Source organism: Ischnura elegans, chromosome 7 (genome assembly GCF_921293095.1).
Source record: "Ischnura elegans chromosome 7, ioIscEleg1.1, whole genome shotgun sequence".
Classification (NCBI taxonomy): Eukaryota; Metazoa; Arthropoda; class Insecta; order Odonata; family Coenagrionidae; genus Ischnura; species Ischnura elegans.
In genome coordinates this window covers 54,844,003-54,860,362 of record NC_060252.1, presented here as the reverse complement: position 1 = coordinate 54,860,362, position 16,360 = coordinate 54,844,003, and the positions used below count along the sequence as shown (strand labels likewise).

The 16,360-nt window shown below is 35.0% G+C and overlaps 1 protein-coding gene across 3 annotated transcripts in view; it reads right to left on the bottom strand.

The window, feature by feature from the left end:
• The window catches only part of LOC124162838 (general transcription factor 3C polypeptide 1), a 113,833-nt gene that overhangs the window by 66,991 nt on the left and 30,482 nt on the right, over window positions 1-16,360 (bottom strand). Inside the window, exons 21-33 of one of the 3 annotated variants that reach the window (XM_046539509.1) lie at window positions 16,179-16,313; window positions 15,418-15,584; window positions 13,939-14,047; window positions 12,692-12,900; window positions 11,203-11,377; window positions 11,019-11,108; window positions 8,856-9,457; window positions 8,289-8,445; window positions 5,549-6,095; window positions 5,362-5,488; window positions 3,238-3,433; window positions 2,494-2,581; window positions 790-971 (exon numbers count right to left, since the gene is read on the bottom strand). In XM_046539509.1, the coding sequence (XP_046395465.1) occupies window positions 844-971; window positions 2,494-2,581; window positions 3,238-3,433; window positions 5,362-5,488; window positions 5,549-6,095; window positions 8,289-8,445; window positions 8,856-9,457; window positions 11,019-11,108; window positions 11,203-11,377; window positions 12,692-12,900; window positions 13,939-14,047; window positions 15,418-15,584; window positions 16,179-16,313 (2,730 nt within the window). In that variant the 3' untranslated portion in view covers window positions 790-843. Of the gene's footprint in view, window positions 1-789; window positions 972-2,493; window positions 2,582-3,237; window positions 3,434-5,361; window positions 6,096-8,288; window positions 8,446-8,855; window positions 9,458-11,018; window positions 11,109-11,202; window positions 11,378-12,691; window positions 12,901-13,938; window positions 14,048-15,417; window positions 15,585-16,178; window positions 16,314-16,360 lie in introns of those variants that run through there. The other 2 variants (XR_006865688.1, XM_046539508.1) reach the window with 2 other exon arrangements.

Genomic DNA, 16,360 nt, shown 5'->3' with positions numbered 1-16,360 from the left:
TTGTGTGATAAGGAACTTGCATGAATGTGTAACATAGTGCAAAAAAAAAACTTATTGTGAAGACAAATGTGGTATTGGCTTTCGATGGTGAAAGAGTCAGTGCATTATATTTCATCATTTATGTTATAATATTGCAGTATCCCATGTAGCATCAAATATCTCAGAGGCATCTCACGAGACATGATCTTATAGGCATAGACCTCTCTGAGTGGTCATATATGCCTCATGAGATGTCTCTGGCATATTTTAACTATATGGAATACTGCAATATAATAAAATGCAATGACGAAATATAATGCATTGAATCTTTCACCATCAAAAGCTAATTTATGTTATTACATTATTTTCACATAGTTCTCATGAATCTCAGGGGCAGCAAAGTGATAGTATGCGAAACTGCCACCACCAATTACGGCGTAAGGATAGGTGTATCTCCAAAAATGCGGACATTCATTTCTAATTTATCCCCAAATACAGTGTGGATTCTTCATCCTTTATCTCTGCTTCCAGATAGGTTTCGTCACGCATATATGTGTAATATCCTCGTACTTAGGGATAAGGCAAAATCTGTGCTGTTGGGCTGCCACCTTCAGTTTGCCAGGCAAGAACATAAACCTGCCAATAACCTAGGCCAACTATTGAAAATAAAGCCAAAAATCGTAAATGTATGAAAACATGGCAAAGAAAGGTCAAACTTTAATTCATCTTTACTTCATGTAGGAGGCAATTCTGGAAAATTATATGTTCAAAAAAGTAATGGGTGCACAGGAATGCAACATATCTCATGAATTTTTCTTATTTACATTTATTATTAACAGGGAAACGATTATGACAAACCTTCATTTACAAAATATCTCCAAGGAAATCCACAGCATATTTTTTATCCCCGACAAGTAAACCCAATTTTGACACAGCATCAATACAGGGAGATAAATGCACAATAGAATCATCTTCTGTGCCATCAAGAGGAACTGAAATGAAAAAAATAATATGCCATTTTAGACTTAAATCTGAAAATGATTGACATAGAGAAGTAGCAGGCATGAATAACCCACATCATCACAGTTGTCTTAATTTTAAGAACTGGGAAGGATGGAGAAAAAATATTATCATATGACCACAGTTTCACTGAATAGATCAATGCCTTTTTTGAGGAATTTCATTGTTCACTTAGATCTCCAAAACCCATTACACAGAAAATCCCCTTAACCTCCTTGCAACGTGGTCCAGTTTTTAGCTAAGTTCCATTAACTCCCAACCAAAGCACACCTTCCAAGCACGTAAAAAATAATACTTTCAACGACTGGTATTGTTATTTATTATCATTGGGATAATTATGCCAAGTTTAAAACATTGGCATGAATGGAAATATATGTAATAGGTAACTCTTCCCTCATACTTTAAATAATAAGTTGATATCATCTCCACATCAAAATTGCACATTTCTACCCATACATAAAGGGATATTACGCAGGTACATATAAACAGGGCTATAATTTTACATCAGTAAAAGATAGCAGCTGCGCTACTAAGACGAATGATGCTATTTGGGTGCAACATTACGTCCCCCTGATTCTCCATCTCAAAATAGCGGCCCACAAGCGGCATTTGGGATCACTTTAGAGCATCAAAAATAATGCCGGCATTTGGCTGCAGCAATTCTCATTGCAACCCCCTACCAGGGCATTTTAAACGTGTGGATTGTCACTCTCAAATGTTTCGCTTGAGATGTTGAGATGGAAAAAAATTACCGTTACTATGGCTACACATCGTACACAAATTTAAGAGAAAGGCAATTGCTCCGCCTGGAAAGGAGAGTAATCCTGGATCACTTGAATCCCTTTGAAGTTGGATAAGAAGATTTTACAGTGGAACCTCGATCTATCGTTTTTCAGGAGGATGGATGAAAAAAATGATGAATGTGAGAAAACGATCAATGCGGGAATGTTTAGCTGGGTTGCCTATATTCCAGGAACAGCTGGATTTTGGCGAGTAATTATGATATTCATTAAGTGATTCAAACAAGATTTTAGCAGATTACTGGAACATTAGTACTTTATCGAGACACTTGGGTCATGTTGTTGATTCGACTTATATTTCTTTCAAATATCCAGAAAGTTGCAAAAAGTCAAAGCTGAGCCATGGATGTTTAATCCTCATGCTTCAAGTTCAAGAGTCTATTCCTATAAATCCACATACAATTTTTTCCATTTCCTCGCCCCTATTTGGTAATTTTTAAATCCTGTTCTAAAAAATAATACCACTGCATCATAGTTTAAATTACATGACTATTTATGCTCTATTTAAAGTAAATTTTTTTAAACATACTGTAAGAATAGAATATATAAATGCAAACTTGACTAAAGCCTATCATTGCATTAAGTGATCACTTTAACATTAATATCAACACAATTCCATCCTTAGCTATTAAATTTATTATAAGTAGTAATGTGTAAATAACACTGCCAATTAATTACCCCTGTGATTACTTACCAATGCTGACTTTTGAAGGCTTCGAAAACAATGTTACCTTCCTCATTTTCACAGCATTCATTTCCACACACTTGAGATCACACAATATCTAAAATGAGAAAATTACACAATTAAACAACTCAAAAACCAAGAAAATTGATACAAAGTCAATGATTGCAGCATCTCTCTTATAGGATCACAATGATATAGGCACTAATATCACCTCAGGCCATGACTGCTACGACAAACATATTATGCAAGATTGCAAGACATTATTAGAAGTAAATGGAATTGGTAATTAACTAGTAAGAATAGCAATAAACTAGTAAGAAAAGTAATGTCACATGAATAAAAAAATTATAAATTTAATTCAATACAAAATTTTAATATACAATTCTGCTAACAGTAACTCATTGTCTTCAAACAAGATATTGCCTAAGATATATGAAAATTTTAAACACTTCAAGGTCAAAAACAAAATAAAATGTGAAGTTAAACAAACTAGATCTGCAAATTTTATAACTTTGTAGGTAGCAAAATACCAACATATGCATTACCAAAGTTAAGCCAGCCTTGGATGCGATAAGTTTTAGACCTAACTAACTATAATCCGAGTCATGGATAACAGCTTTGCATAGGCCTTTCTCTGCTCATGGTGTTAAATAAAATGCCACTGTTAAAGACACTTCAAGATAAGCCAAATACTTATCGAGATCTCAAAGACACATGGGCCTTCAGCGTCATAAAAAAATTTATGATTTTTACCTCCACTAACTCCCGAGTGTGGAATGGCTGCAATGCTGGGATGAACCTTTCACCAACATCTTTTACGGTTATACCAGGATTCAGTACAATATGACCAAGGACCGCTCCCAAAAAGCGATCAAACACACGTCGATTTATGGATCCATCCACTCGTATCCACGGTTTGATCAAAACTTTGATTTTGTTGGCTGAGGTGCTGAATTTGAGGGTAAAGAGGACATTTTTTTGATAAGTACACAATGCAGATGATATTCACATGTTTCCATTTACACCTAACTATGAAAGTGATTATATTTTTTACTAAATTTTGCTAAAGAAATACCTAAAGGTGGTTTTTAAGAAAATTTGTGAGTGTTATTATAATTTGACAATTTTTAAGCGTACTCTGGAGTTTTGCCAATTTACTTTTTCAAGTTTTATCACTGAAAACATTTTTAAAGGTAAATTTATTTTACATAAATGGAAAAATGAAATGTAGATATAGCCATGTTTCTCATGAAATTACATTATAGAAATCCATTTATGCTCTCCCTCCATTCTACGTGCTACCAGGAGTTAAACTGGGCAAATTTGATCATTAGATGGAAAATTCCTACGGTCACCTTTCACATACTGTTACAGCCATTACCTGTTTTTCAGATTATTGTGTCTCTTCACACTGATACAAAAGCTAGCTCTGAAAAACGAAAAGAGGATAAAAGCATGGGCAGAACTTTGGGGTGACCAGGGGGAAAAGTACGAAACCTGTGGAAATGCCAAAACATTTCAGTACTAGATAGTAGCTGTTTTCAGAGGCTAATTTAAACATATTTTCCAGGGTAAGGTCCCAGCGACCCTCCCAATTCACTGGGAGGTATTCTATAGACCCTCAACTTTTGGCAGGATTGCTGGCCCCCCAAAATAAAATTCTAAACTATGCCCGTTGATAGAAGTATTTATAGGAACTTAAATGCTAGAGGTGAGATAGGCAAGCAAACACCACAGCTTCATTTGAGTTGTGGCCTTCATAGCTGCATAAAAATGACGAAATGTTGCATCTGTACAGACAGAAAGAAGTAGGTACACAATCGTCTTCTCAGCCTGGTTAGGAAGTAAGTTTTCATTGATTAGGTTCACCCACAAAGGCTCACAGTCACTTCATTCTGGGTCACCGAGCTGATGACAGTGCATTGAGAAAATTCAGAATACCGACCAACAGCCTTGAAGGAGGTAGCAAAGAATTTAATCTTCAGAGGTTGATTCCGACTCTTGCTAGTAGGTCTAGGAAGACAGTAAAAATTTCACACAAGCATCCCACCATCCGGAACAATGAAAGTTGATCTGCAGTTCATTGGAATGATTTCTTTACAAAAAACAATTAAAAGTATAGTGAAAATTATCAGATGGTCTATCAGCTGATAATTCCCCCCTCACTCCCACTCTAACCCTCCCCACCACTAAAATACAACACACCCGTTTGAACTACTTCCTTGAAATGCGGTAGTTGAAATGACTCACCATATGTTTGCCATTAAGAAGTTTTATTAATACATATTATTGTTAAATAATTTATAAATAATTAATTATTGTTAAAAAATTTAATTTTAAAAATAAATTAACCTTTTTAAATAAACGTTTCAAATTTTGCTCCCCCTGATGTCACCCAGGGAACGTACCCCTCTAGCCCGTCCTCCTTCCTGGCCTGGCCCGGTGTATAAGCACTTGTGCTGAGGTATGCTACATTTATTCATTTGCTTCAGCATGTTATTGCCTGCAAGTGTGTAATTTTTAGTACAAGAAAAGTTTGTTCCCAGTGAGACATAACCTTAAGTGTGCAAAATCATACGTGAGATTTTGGTATTTGTTACGCTTTAGCATATCTGTAAGTATTAAGAGCACATAAAAAAAGTTAGCTTCAGAAAATGCATAAAATTCTTGATATAAATTTTTAATTGCAAACCAACAAATTTGCCAAAAAATCCCTGACATTCTTCAGTATATCAGCAAAATAGGCTCACGCTAAAAGGCTTAATACCGGGCACAATGAATTTGTTGATTTTATTATTGAAATCACTCTCAGGCAAAGGAAATTCAAGAATGCAAACAGAGATTGAATTCCACCATTAAATAAAAAGTTTTGCTTACTTCCAATGACCTCCTGCTTCTATGGTAGAAATTCTCTCCTCCATGCCATCAATAGATTTGGGCACACTATAGCGGGCCTTCTTTGGGAGAGGTGGAGACATTGGATCACCTTGAGCAGTGCTCCCAACTGAAGGATCATCTTTGGCAGTACTACCAACTGATGGATCATCTTTAGCAGTACTATCAACTGATGGATCACCTTCAACAATTCTCCCAACAGATGGATCACCTTTAGCAGTACTACCAACTGATGAATCACCTTCAACAATTCTCCCAACAGATGGATCACCTTTAGCAGTTCTACCAACTGATGGATCACTTTCAACAGTTCCCCCAACTGAAGGATCACCTTTATCGACACTTTGAATAAGTGGGTCTCCTTCACTAGCACTCTTAACTGGCGAACTGCTCGACTGAACTGGCTGAATGGACTCTTCTTGCACAGAGGATTCTTTGATTTCCTCGGGAGTCTCCTTATCAATTTCGACATCAACATTTGCCTTCTTAGGAGATTTGGATCCTCCATCCAAGTTCATTAGTTTCACTTCAGTAGGTATGACATTTTCCTTTTGCAACCTTAATAATTTATTGGAATGCACAACCCAAGGTTTAATATATTCATAATGAACATATCTCACACAAGTGACCCCTGCACGAATAAATATTCGCTCTTTGGCAATTATGCTCAGGTGCTGTGCCAGTGAAAATGTTCCTATCCTTCTGTTGAATTTATCCTGGAAAGCATGAAGAAAGATAAAACACCATTATTCCACATCTCAAACAGCAGTTTTACTTCACCAAATGACAATTTATGAATAAGTACTCAGTAAAAATGGCATTTACAAACTCAGCTCCTCAATTTTATATCATACTCTACTGTCACAATGGGATAAGAATTACAATCCATAAAAATTGCTTTGGAGTGTGGTAATTCGGCCACATTTCCGTGACAAATAATTTCATAAATTACGACTTTTTAAAGGCATTATTACGGAAATAAATTTTCTCCAAAGGATCATTGAAACATTAAAAAAGGGACAATTTGTGAAAAAGTAGTTATTTAACAGCAACTTCGGCTTCCAAAAGGCAAAAAGTGAAAAGATGCATCAAGCAGCCAGACAATTTATGTGTTACATGGGTTGCAAACACTCAAAAGTTGTTCCTCATTCTCACTCATCGTTAAACCAGAAAATTCTTTTGATGAACTTTAAACTTCATCAATAAAATCTTGAATGATCTATTCATCATTTTTATCATTAAAACAGGCTAAGTTAAGGAGATATTTCCACCATGGAACGTAGGCTTTTGCAGTGTGATTCATTGATGTCGACGACTTTCAGGTGCAGCTGCATATTGCGTGTTGTCATGCAAGCTTTTGCAGCCTTTGCAGGTCGCATCATCGGATGATCGACCTGCAATGGCCATGAAAGCTTGCATGACAACGTACAATATGCAGCTGCACCAAAAAGTTGTCGACATCAATATTTTCACCATAGTTATTTGTTTTGAAATTCAGCCTGAATTTTTGCAAAATCTTAGACTCAAGGGCTTGGACAGCATTGGTGATGATATCCAATTCTGAAAAATATTTACATCTGAGACCCTGATATAAGTTAGCAACTTCCCCACAAGATGCAAATTTGATCCTGAAAAAAAGTCATTTTTCAGCCCATCCTATTGATTACATATACCGGGTGTGCCATTATCTTGACCACCCGAAATAACTTTTTGTCCAGATGTAAATTCAAAAATGTGTCAAGCAAATGTTCATTAGCCGTCATGGGGACATTAATCAGCATGACTTCCTTCCTTGTTGCTTTGTTATTTACAAAGATATGAACAGCGGTAAGTCTTTTTAAAATGGCACCCAATATTTTTTATTCGGCAATTCATTTCCTCTACTAAGGACTTATTCAAAAATGTAGCACAGTGGACCATTAACATAAACACAGTGTTATGAAAAATGACTGACTCAAAGGCGCTTAGTGCAGGTACGTGGGTATTGGAACTACTTCACTTGCTGACGTTGACAGTGAACAAATGAAAACATAGTAAAATGCACACCAGTCATTCATAAAAAATGTAGGGTGCCATTTAAAAAAGACATAAAAACGCTACAGGGAAGGCAGTCATGCTGATTAATGTCCCCGTGACTTCTAATGAACATTTGCTTGACACATTTTTGAATTTGCATCTGGACAAAAAGTTATTTCGGGTGGTCAAGATAAATGGGACACCCTGTATCTGACCAAATTGTAATGACGAGCAACCTTAAGGTTATATAAATCACTGGACCAAATTATTAATAAAATCTTCCAAGGATTTTCACCAGGTAAATTTAATGACCACAATCTTTCTCTGCTGGATGCATTAACTTTGAAGTTTACTGGATGAGTGGGTCAAAACTTTTAGTTTAAGGCCAGATATCTTTTTGACCATTACATTGAGTCCTTCTGCAACTGAATGTTAATTCCAATACTCAATATTAAGAATTGACTCCAATTATCATGCCTTTATCTCTCTGTTGATAAATGACTTCGCTATTACACCATGTATTGTCACCTAACCAATGCTAACCAATGTTCTTGCAGTTGGGCTGAAAACTATCAAAACTTCAGTAGCTTTCATAATTTATATGGATAAGGCTCCATGTGAAACAAAAGAGCTGAATAACTTCCAAACCATCCTAATGAGCCATGCAGAAAAAAAAACCTGTCATCTTATTTAAGAAGAGATAATCCACTGGAGCATTGCAAGCATAATTTAGCAAATCTTGCAATTACAAGTTTGAACTCACATTTAATTACCTAGTAAAATGTGTTAAATAAATAATAGAGTAAGTACAAAACATTATTCCTCATTATAGAAATTTTCAGACATCTTCGAAAGTCAGTCAGGTATGGTATTTTCATTGATAACCAACCTACCCTCAGTTCCTTCAGTGTGACACCAACTTCTCTAGCATGGTCAACAAAATCAACTAATTCACAAGCATACTTCCAATCCAAAGGATTGCTACTCATTTCTAGATACTTTTTGTGGAGGTCAAGGAATGAGGTATAGCCATCTGGTAAAATGGAGGAACTGGAAAGAATAAATAGGCACAAATATCAATAATAAAACCAAAATACATCGAGTTTCTTCACAATGAGTTCTCAACCTAAAATTTTTAGGCAACATGCAACCACATTATACATATATGAGTACAAATACATTTAATTCATTCTTCTATCAACTTGAACTTCTTGGTATGTACTCCTAATTAATAGCACTTTTCCAGTTGAAAAATGAAAATTGTAACTGTAGAATATATGCATATAATAAAAGTGGTACTTTTACAAAACAAAAATTATTTAAACAGGAAGGACATGGAAATTCCAAGTGCAACCAAGTAAACTGTGTTAAGATGGAGTGAAAATACTGCTCCAACATGGATTTTCATTGAATCAACAGTGCAAGTTGACATTTATGATTATTATTTAAGACACGCCTACCTTTTAATTTTCTGCAATACTGATTCCATCAGTTTGGTTTGAGAGTTGATTGGTTCCAACAAGCCATTCACATCTGACGTAGTACAATATATTTCACACGCATTGACTACAAAAAAATCATGCGCGTGATGTGAATCAATTTGGGGAGATTCAGTCAACTCCTTCCTCATCAGGAAAAGAGCTATCCGAGAGGCAGCACACACCGCATTGTTGGTTAAAAGCCTGTTTTCCATTGTACTATCTCTTGTGCTCACTGACAGATTTTCTGAGCCAGGGGCTTTCACTTCACTGCTAGTGGAATCCTCATTTTCTTTGCTATCACTATTAACACTTGACACTTCCATAGATGCCCCATCCTCTTCATCTGGAGGCTTTGGAGTTTCACTGTCGGTATCTTCATGCCTCGAAAGTTGCATAGCCTGCTGCAAGCTCAGAGAACTTGATGAATCCAGGCAGTCATCTATCTTGACCCTTTTCACTGGGTTATCACAATCCAGGTCATCACCAGGTCTCCTCTTCTTGGCACCAGAAACCAATGGGTTAAATGGGATATCAGTTCCCATTTTATCACGATAAGCAGCCTCCAGGTGTTGACGAAATCTCTGGAAAGAAATTCAAAGATGCTGTTACACTTAGCACTTATGAACAAGACTGGCATAGTGATAGTCTAATTTCTCAGCTGCCAAAGTAGAAAAAGACCCCAATTGCATTAAAATGAGACCTTTACACTAACAGCTTCTGACTTCTGAGTTTGGGACTGCTACATGCCATTTTGTCAAAGCACTGTGCATTTTGAGATACATGAAGCATCTACGATTAACTATTGTAAAATTCTGATATTCAGCATATTATCTTTTCTAATACTAATTATCTTCCTCCATGCAAAAATCATAAGAACTGAAGATGTTTCAGTCATGGTAGCAGGTGAGTTTACTCGGAACCCATTGCCTGAAGCCATTAAAAATTTAATTAGATGAAAAAGACATAAACAACAAATTTTTATTCACTAACTGACTGCATCACCCTTTAATTTTACTTTAAATTTGCCATATACATCATTTTTACACAAAGTGATACAGAATTTAGTTCCACTAAATATTGATGCAAGATTCCATTCTTGGAGAAGGAGAAATTCTAAGGCCACCGAATATCACAATGCATGGTGAGGTGCATGGTACGATTATGGAGCATTATCAGTTATCTGTGTGATGCCACTCCTAGTTCCCACATTTTCCCACAAAAATCACTGCATTTTTGTGGCTCTTGCACAGACCACAAGGAAAAAAATTCCAGAAAGAACAAATAAGAAATCCATAACGATTTCACATCCAGAGGCCAGGAAACCCTGGAAAGCTAACCATTAACAGCAGTGACTACGGAGTTGCATTATTTCCTATTTTGAGTAGGCTATTACGCTCCAAGACTTAAGCTACAGAAAGAAAAATTGGTAGCATTGATGTAAAAGTCATTCAAATTGTAACTGTAACAAAGATACGGGTGTTATTAAGAACCCTGAATGTTCTAGTTTGAATCTTATCGGATCCACATGAAAATCTTTGAATCTTGGGGATTTGATGCACATTTTTGGGGAGTTGTCAGATTTGATGACCCATTCATACTGAAAACTAGGGTTGAGTTTATGCCTAATATCTATTCTTGGGCATGGAATTGGAATTGATTGCCTAAAGTTGATTAAATTCCAGGAGATAAATATTTTGAAAATCGACTATAAGCTTTGGGGCATAAAGGTTGTCACACACCTGATCCATTAAGCACATTGTACATTATTAAGTAACAATTTATGCTTGAAACAATTTAAATATTAGGTAATTATTTTATGAAAACTCTGGATATATTACTACAATACTACATAATTCGTAATTTTTAATAAATGTATACTTTTTGGGCCACTTAATTGTCTTTTGTTTTATTACATTCAATCCTTAAATTTTAATGACAGCAATGCTACTGACAAATCACTATCCCACCTGTTGATATGAATAAGAATCGATGGAATCAGAATTGAGCATCGATTAAAAGAATCAGAATCGAAAAAAAGTGGAATCGACTCATTCCTACTAAAAATCTCATGTGATTTGCGGATATCCTCTCACACAATTACATAGTGCTATGTGCCCATGAGAGGATTAATGAATTGCATACCTTTAAAATACCATCATATGTATCTTTCTTGGTAGCAAAAATTGGATCAAGAATGATGATTTGATCCGGTATGCCTGCTTCCAGAGTCACCTGAAAAAATAAGGGAGAGGTGTAACTCAATTCGAAAATTGACATTTTCCTCCAAAAAAAATATGCAACAGATAAATATGCCTACTCTCTGTACCTTGTTTAAGCAAAAATATTCAACCAAAAGAGCTGCTGTTCCTCCATCATTGGCTAGGATTTCAACCTTTTCATCGTTCGTACATTCAGGCAGTTGCTTCTCCAGTGCCCTCAATATTTTGTACGCTTGGTGAAATACTTCATACTGAAATTCAGTTTGGAAGAGATATGCATAGCTGGAAAATATACACAAATATTAAAAACAGCACGAAAGTGGAGAAAATAGCTCAATTCATTCAACAAAATAATCACACATATACTGATGCTCAATCAGTTGTTAGGTAGAAATTGATACATATCTATAATGAGTACTTTGCTCTTTTTTAGGATGTTAATGAATTTTATAATGTTGACAAAGCTTTTAAAAATAGCATATGATACACCAATTGGAGAACAGAAAATTGTAACAAGAATAAAGTAATGAGGCATATACAGAGATTACCACATTTTTTCACAGAGCTAGTGTAAACTAAACACTTAATTTACAACTGTACAATGTACACCACAGCAGTAAAGATAATATCATCATAATTCCACAAAACCCAATTTAAGTTGTCACACTTGACATGACAGAGCTCAGGTATTGTACCTAAGTTGTAGGCTACAAATGATTTGTAAAAACTATTTGAGGCCATTAATAACACTGGCAGGTTCCACATTTACAGATGGATATCAAAGAAGGGAAATAGCGTACACCATATATGATACAGGACAGGAGCAGGAAGTGATATCTACAACTTTCAAAAAGGTTTCCTAGTACGACTTCAAAACTTCATTTTTACCAAATTACTTCAGAAGCATTTTTACGATGCACTGTTACATGGTTTCCTTTTATGTGGCAATATGATATTATGCTTCATGTTGTAACATGGAAATAAAATAATTGAAAGAAAGCTTAGGTGTGAAAAAAAGGGTAAAACATCAGATGCCGCATTGCAGAAAAAAATTTACTCATCTATGCATCACACCATGAGAATACATCTGACCTATAAATGTTTAACTGTATTTATTTAAAACTATTGATTATATAACACCATATGGGGAGTGATTTGAGGCTAGCTTCTGATGGACTGTAACAGTATAAAGTTTGATTTAATTCTGAGACACACTTTACGGACACTCCCCTTGTTAGTTCTTAAACATAAAGGGGAACACTACAGGCAATAATTACCTCCTCTAAGTAGTGACAGTAACAAATGATACAACAGGTGTAAGTTCCCTGTTGTTAACACACATAAATAAAAAATATTTCCATCACAACTTTCTCCAGGACTAAAAATTATGGGTTAACATCCACCTTGAACACATAAAAAAAAGAGAATGCTCTCAATGTCCTCACATCTCATTACATGTCACATTTAAGAGGAGAAGCATCACTAGCTTTCATCTATATATTTTAAGCAATTTTATCCAGCTGTAAACTTATAATTGGATAAACAGACAAAGGTAAAATAAAAGTTGATTACACCATTTATTACATATGCACTTACTTCATTGAAAGCTGATAAGGACATGATGAAATTGGCACAAAATTACCAGTTTTATACTTTTTACTGGTATACTGCTTTTTCAAAGTAACCATTTGGTCTGATCTGAATTTGTTCATTGCAGCCTTAATAAAGCTGTCTGGATACTGCTGATAAACTTTGAACAGTTGATAGGCAAATGAAGTTTTGTCAGCAGAGCAACAGAAGGAACTCTATAAAGTAAAGGTCAAATGTTAATAAATGTAATAGTTAAGGACACCATAAGCTATTATTCATAAAAATACAAAAACATACATGTTGTAGGCTGGGAAAAAATAATATACACTTGGATTCAAAGAAAAACCATAAATTAATCAACTGTAAACAATCAGGATCTTCAAGAACCCTAAACCTGTTACATAATGTTCAAATTATTTTTGTGAAAAGACAGTCAGGGGGGATATTTACATATTTAAAAAATATTAATCATAGTTTCTCTAAAATCAACTATCTTACTAACATGATGGTAGGTGTTCATAACATAAAATGTTAATAACGAAGGGAAATTCATAAAAAGGGGAAAAAAGAGGAAGAAGAATATTTCAAACAAAATATAATCCAACATTTACGGATATGAAAACCATTAGGAAAACACAGTTAAAAAATGGGAGAGAACATACTGAATTTTTGGTGGGCACGCAAGTCAAAGATTGGGAGTAATAGGACTGACACAAAGGGAAGATTGACAGCTCAGTAAGAAGAGTCTTAGGCTTTTCGTCAGAAGGTCTGGGGTTCGAATCTCAGGCAAAGCCTTCGATCACTCCAAAAAATTTTCCACCACAAAAACCACATTTGAAATCTGTCAAGAGGTTACGCAGTTTAATGGTTCTCAAATAAGCATGGAGGCTGGGAAAAATTCACCTAACAGTACAAAGGGGACGGTGAAAGTTTCCTATTTAATATTTATACTTTATGTTATCATATCTGCCAATGTCATGCAATAGTTTATCTACTGTAAGCATCAAAACATGAGAGTGCTATTCAAATATAAAATTTAACTTTTTCCGTAACAAGTCAAATGACAGTTCTTTCTAGATATGTGCAATACTCTCCTTTATTTTTCTTCCCTTGGCATGTACCAATTCCTTTCATAGAAATAATAGGTTGAAACACCAATTTTACATAATACATACAACTGACCACATTCTTTCAAAAAAGAGGTTTGATCAAGGGATCATGAACACACTCTGGACCAATGATGATATACTCACATGAATTATGGTGTGCAGCACAGTTTTATAGATTTGGTCTGCATCAGCAACATCCAAAAAACGACTTTTGCTTTCAAGCACATGAGGGAAAGCAATCTCATACTTTGACCTAAAAAAATGCCATGCATTTATTAAAATGAAGTACTTACAGAAACTGAAAATAATGGAAAATGGCTAAAACCTTTGAAATCATTTTATAAGGATAGAGAGTTATGCTTTCAAATGAATAAAATCAACACAACATATAGCAATTAATTCACATAGAATCCTTTTCATTGACCTTTTCAGTGACAGGAAATACAAAATTTGATTTTTTTCATTCATTCATTCTATGAAATGCTTTTTCAAATTTATCTCAGGTATTTGAAAGTTTCTCAATAAAACTCAGAGCTTACTGGTATTCCACAGTATCCAGCTTTTAAGTCTACTTTTAAATTCGATAAATTAAATAGCAGCATGTATTTGATATTTGGCTGAATTTTCAGTCCCAGCAATGATTTAGAAAGGCTATAAGGAGTAAAAAAATGGCGGAGCAATCTTACTTATTGAATAGCTTAAAGCCTACTGAGCTAGTAAACATATTTCCACTTGAACGAAATGGTGATCCTTATCACTTCTCTTCAGTGTTTTTTTTTTTTAAATCAGCCCTACATATTTTTCAACTTCAACGGTAAAATGAATAAAATCTCATGACTCCACAAATTCACTTTTGCCTTAGTATTTACTGAAAATATTAAGTGACTAAGGATAAAGAACGAAATTGGAAATTGTGATGGTAAGTGTCAAAGCTTCCTGCCAAGCTATTGAGCCCCCTTAAGTAACATATTTCCCCTCTGGGGGCACACTACATTGGCAGAAAGCATTATGCTAAAAAAGTAATAGCTGTGATTGGCCCCATAGAAAGCATTATGCTAAAAAAGTAATAGCTGTGATTGGCCCCATAGAAAGCATTATGCTAAAAAAGTGATAGCTGTGATTGGCCCCATATTTTTGCATAAAAGCTCAATGCAACACTGCCTAAATAGTATTAAGATACAATATGGAGTGCAATATTGCATATTTTGAGCTTTGTTAGCAACACGGTACAAACATAATTTAAAAACTTTGGAATTACCCGCAGGCATTTTAATTACTGCAGCCTTTTATTCATAAATGAATCAATGTATGTCATTTACATTCAAAGACAAATGACCAATTAGCAGCCATTAACAGGACCAATTAGGGCAGCTATTACAAAATAATAACTCTTTGGGTTTCAATCACAAGTTTAAACTCCAAAAATGTCACTGCAAAACTAGTGAAAAACATTGGTTTTGAGTCTATTTTTCCTCAACTTCAATGTTAAAATGACTATCTCGCAATTACTGCACAAATTCATCTTTGCCTAAATTAACCTTTTGCTGACAATTTAAAGTACACTTTGGCCAGGGATAAGGAGCAAAATTTGAAATTGTGATGGCCAGCACCAACATTACCTACCTAAATTCTTCAACATCATCAACCTGAAATGCAGGGTTGTTTCTGGGTTTTGCTGAAGATTCTTCCCTCTTCGTCAAGATCTCCACCAATTCCACAAACGAATGGCGCAACAACTTCTCAAGTTGCTCCTTATTTTTGGCTACAGCCCTGGCTCTTTCAACAACTCCCTTGAAGAGACAGAAGAAAAATGAGAACATGTTGGGTGGAGTCATTGAAAAATCTTGGACCGGATGTCCATGAAATGCTATGAATGTATCATCACCCACAGGCCGGCATGTGAACACAACATATTCATGATTTTACAACCTGAATATGAACCTACAAAATTGCAAACAGTAAAAGAGGGAAAATTATTCCTGAAGAAATAATACACCATGACTAAATTGTGAGGGCATTGCTGTACATATTGTAAATGAGTAATTCCATGTTTAAACAGGAATAAAAAAGTACTTCCATCTTTAAACAGTTGATTTTATTGATTGCATAAAATTCCAGTGACTCAATTACTTTTCAAGAATATATATCATATAATAGGTTTAACTTTACAAGGTGATAAGAACATGGATATTTCTATTCCTAATAGATTAAACAAGTAATAAAATAGCACCAGGGCAGGAGACTACATATATACCATGAATAAATCCCACAAATACACCAAAATATAACTAGTAAGCCCACCAAATGATCTATCATAGGTTAAAGATGAACAAAGATAAGTAACAAAATATTTAGCAGAGAGCCCCTATCATAAAAAAACTTACCTCAAATTTTTTTGCAATTGATTGATCATGTTTCAGGTCCAACAGGGAAAGGGAAACACTATGAGCAGTGGCTGGATTTCTCATCATGTACAGTATGCGACGCTGACAGGCACGAGACGTTTTATTGATTGAACTCTGAAATATATTGAAGATAATTTAAATAACTAATTTATTCATCCATA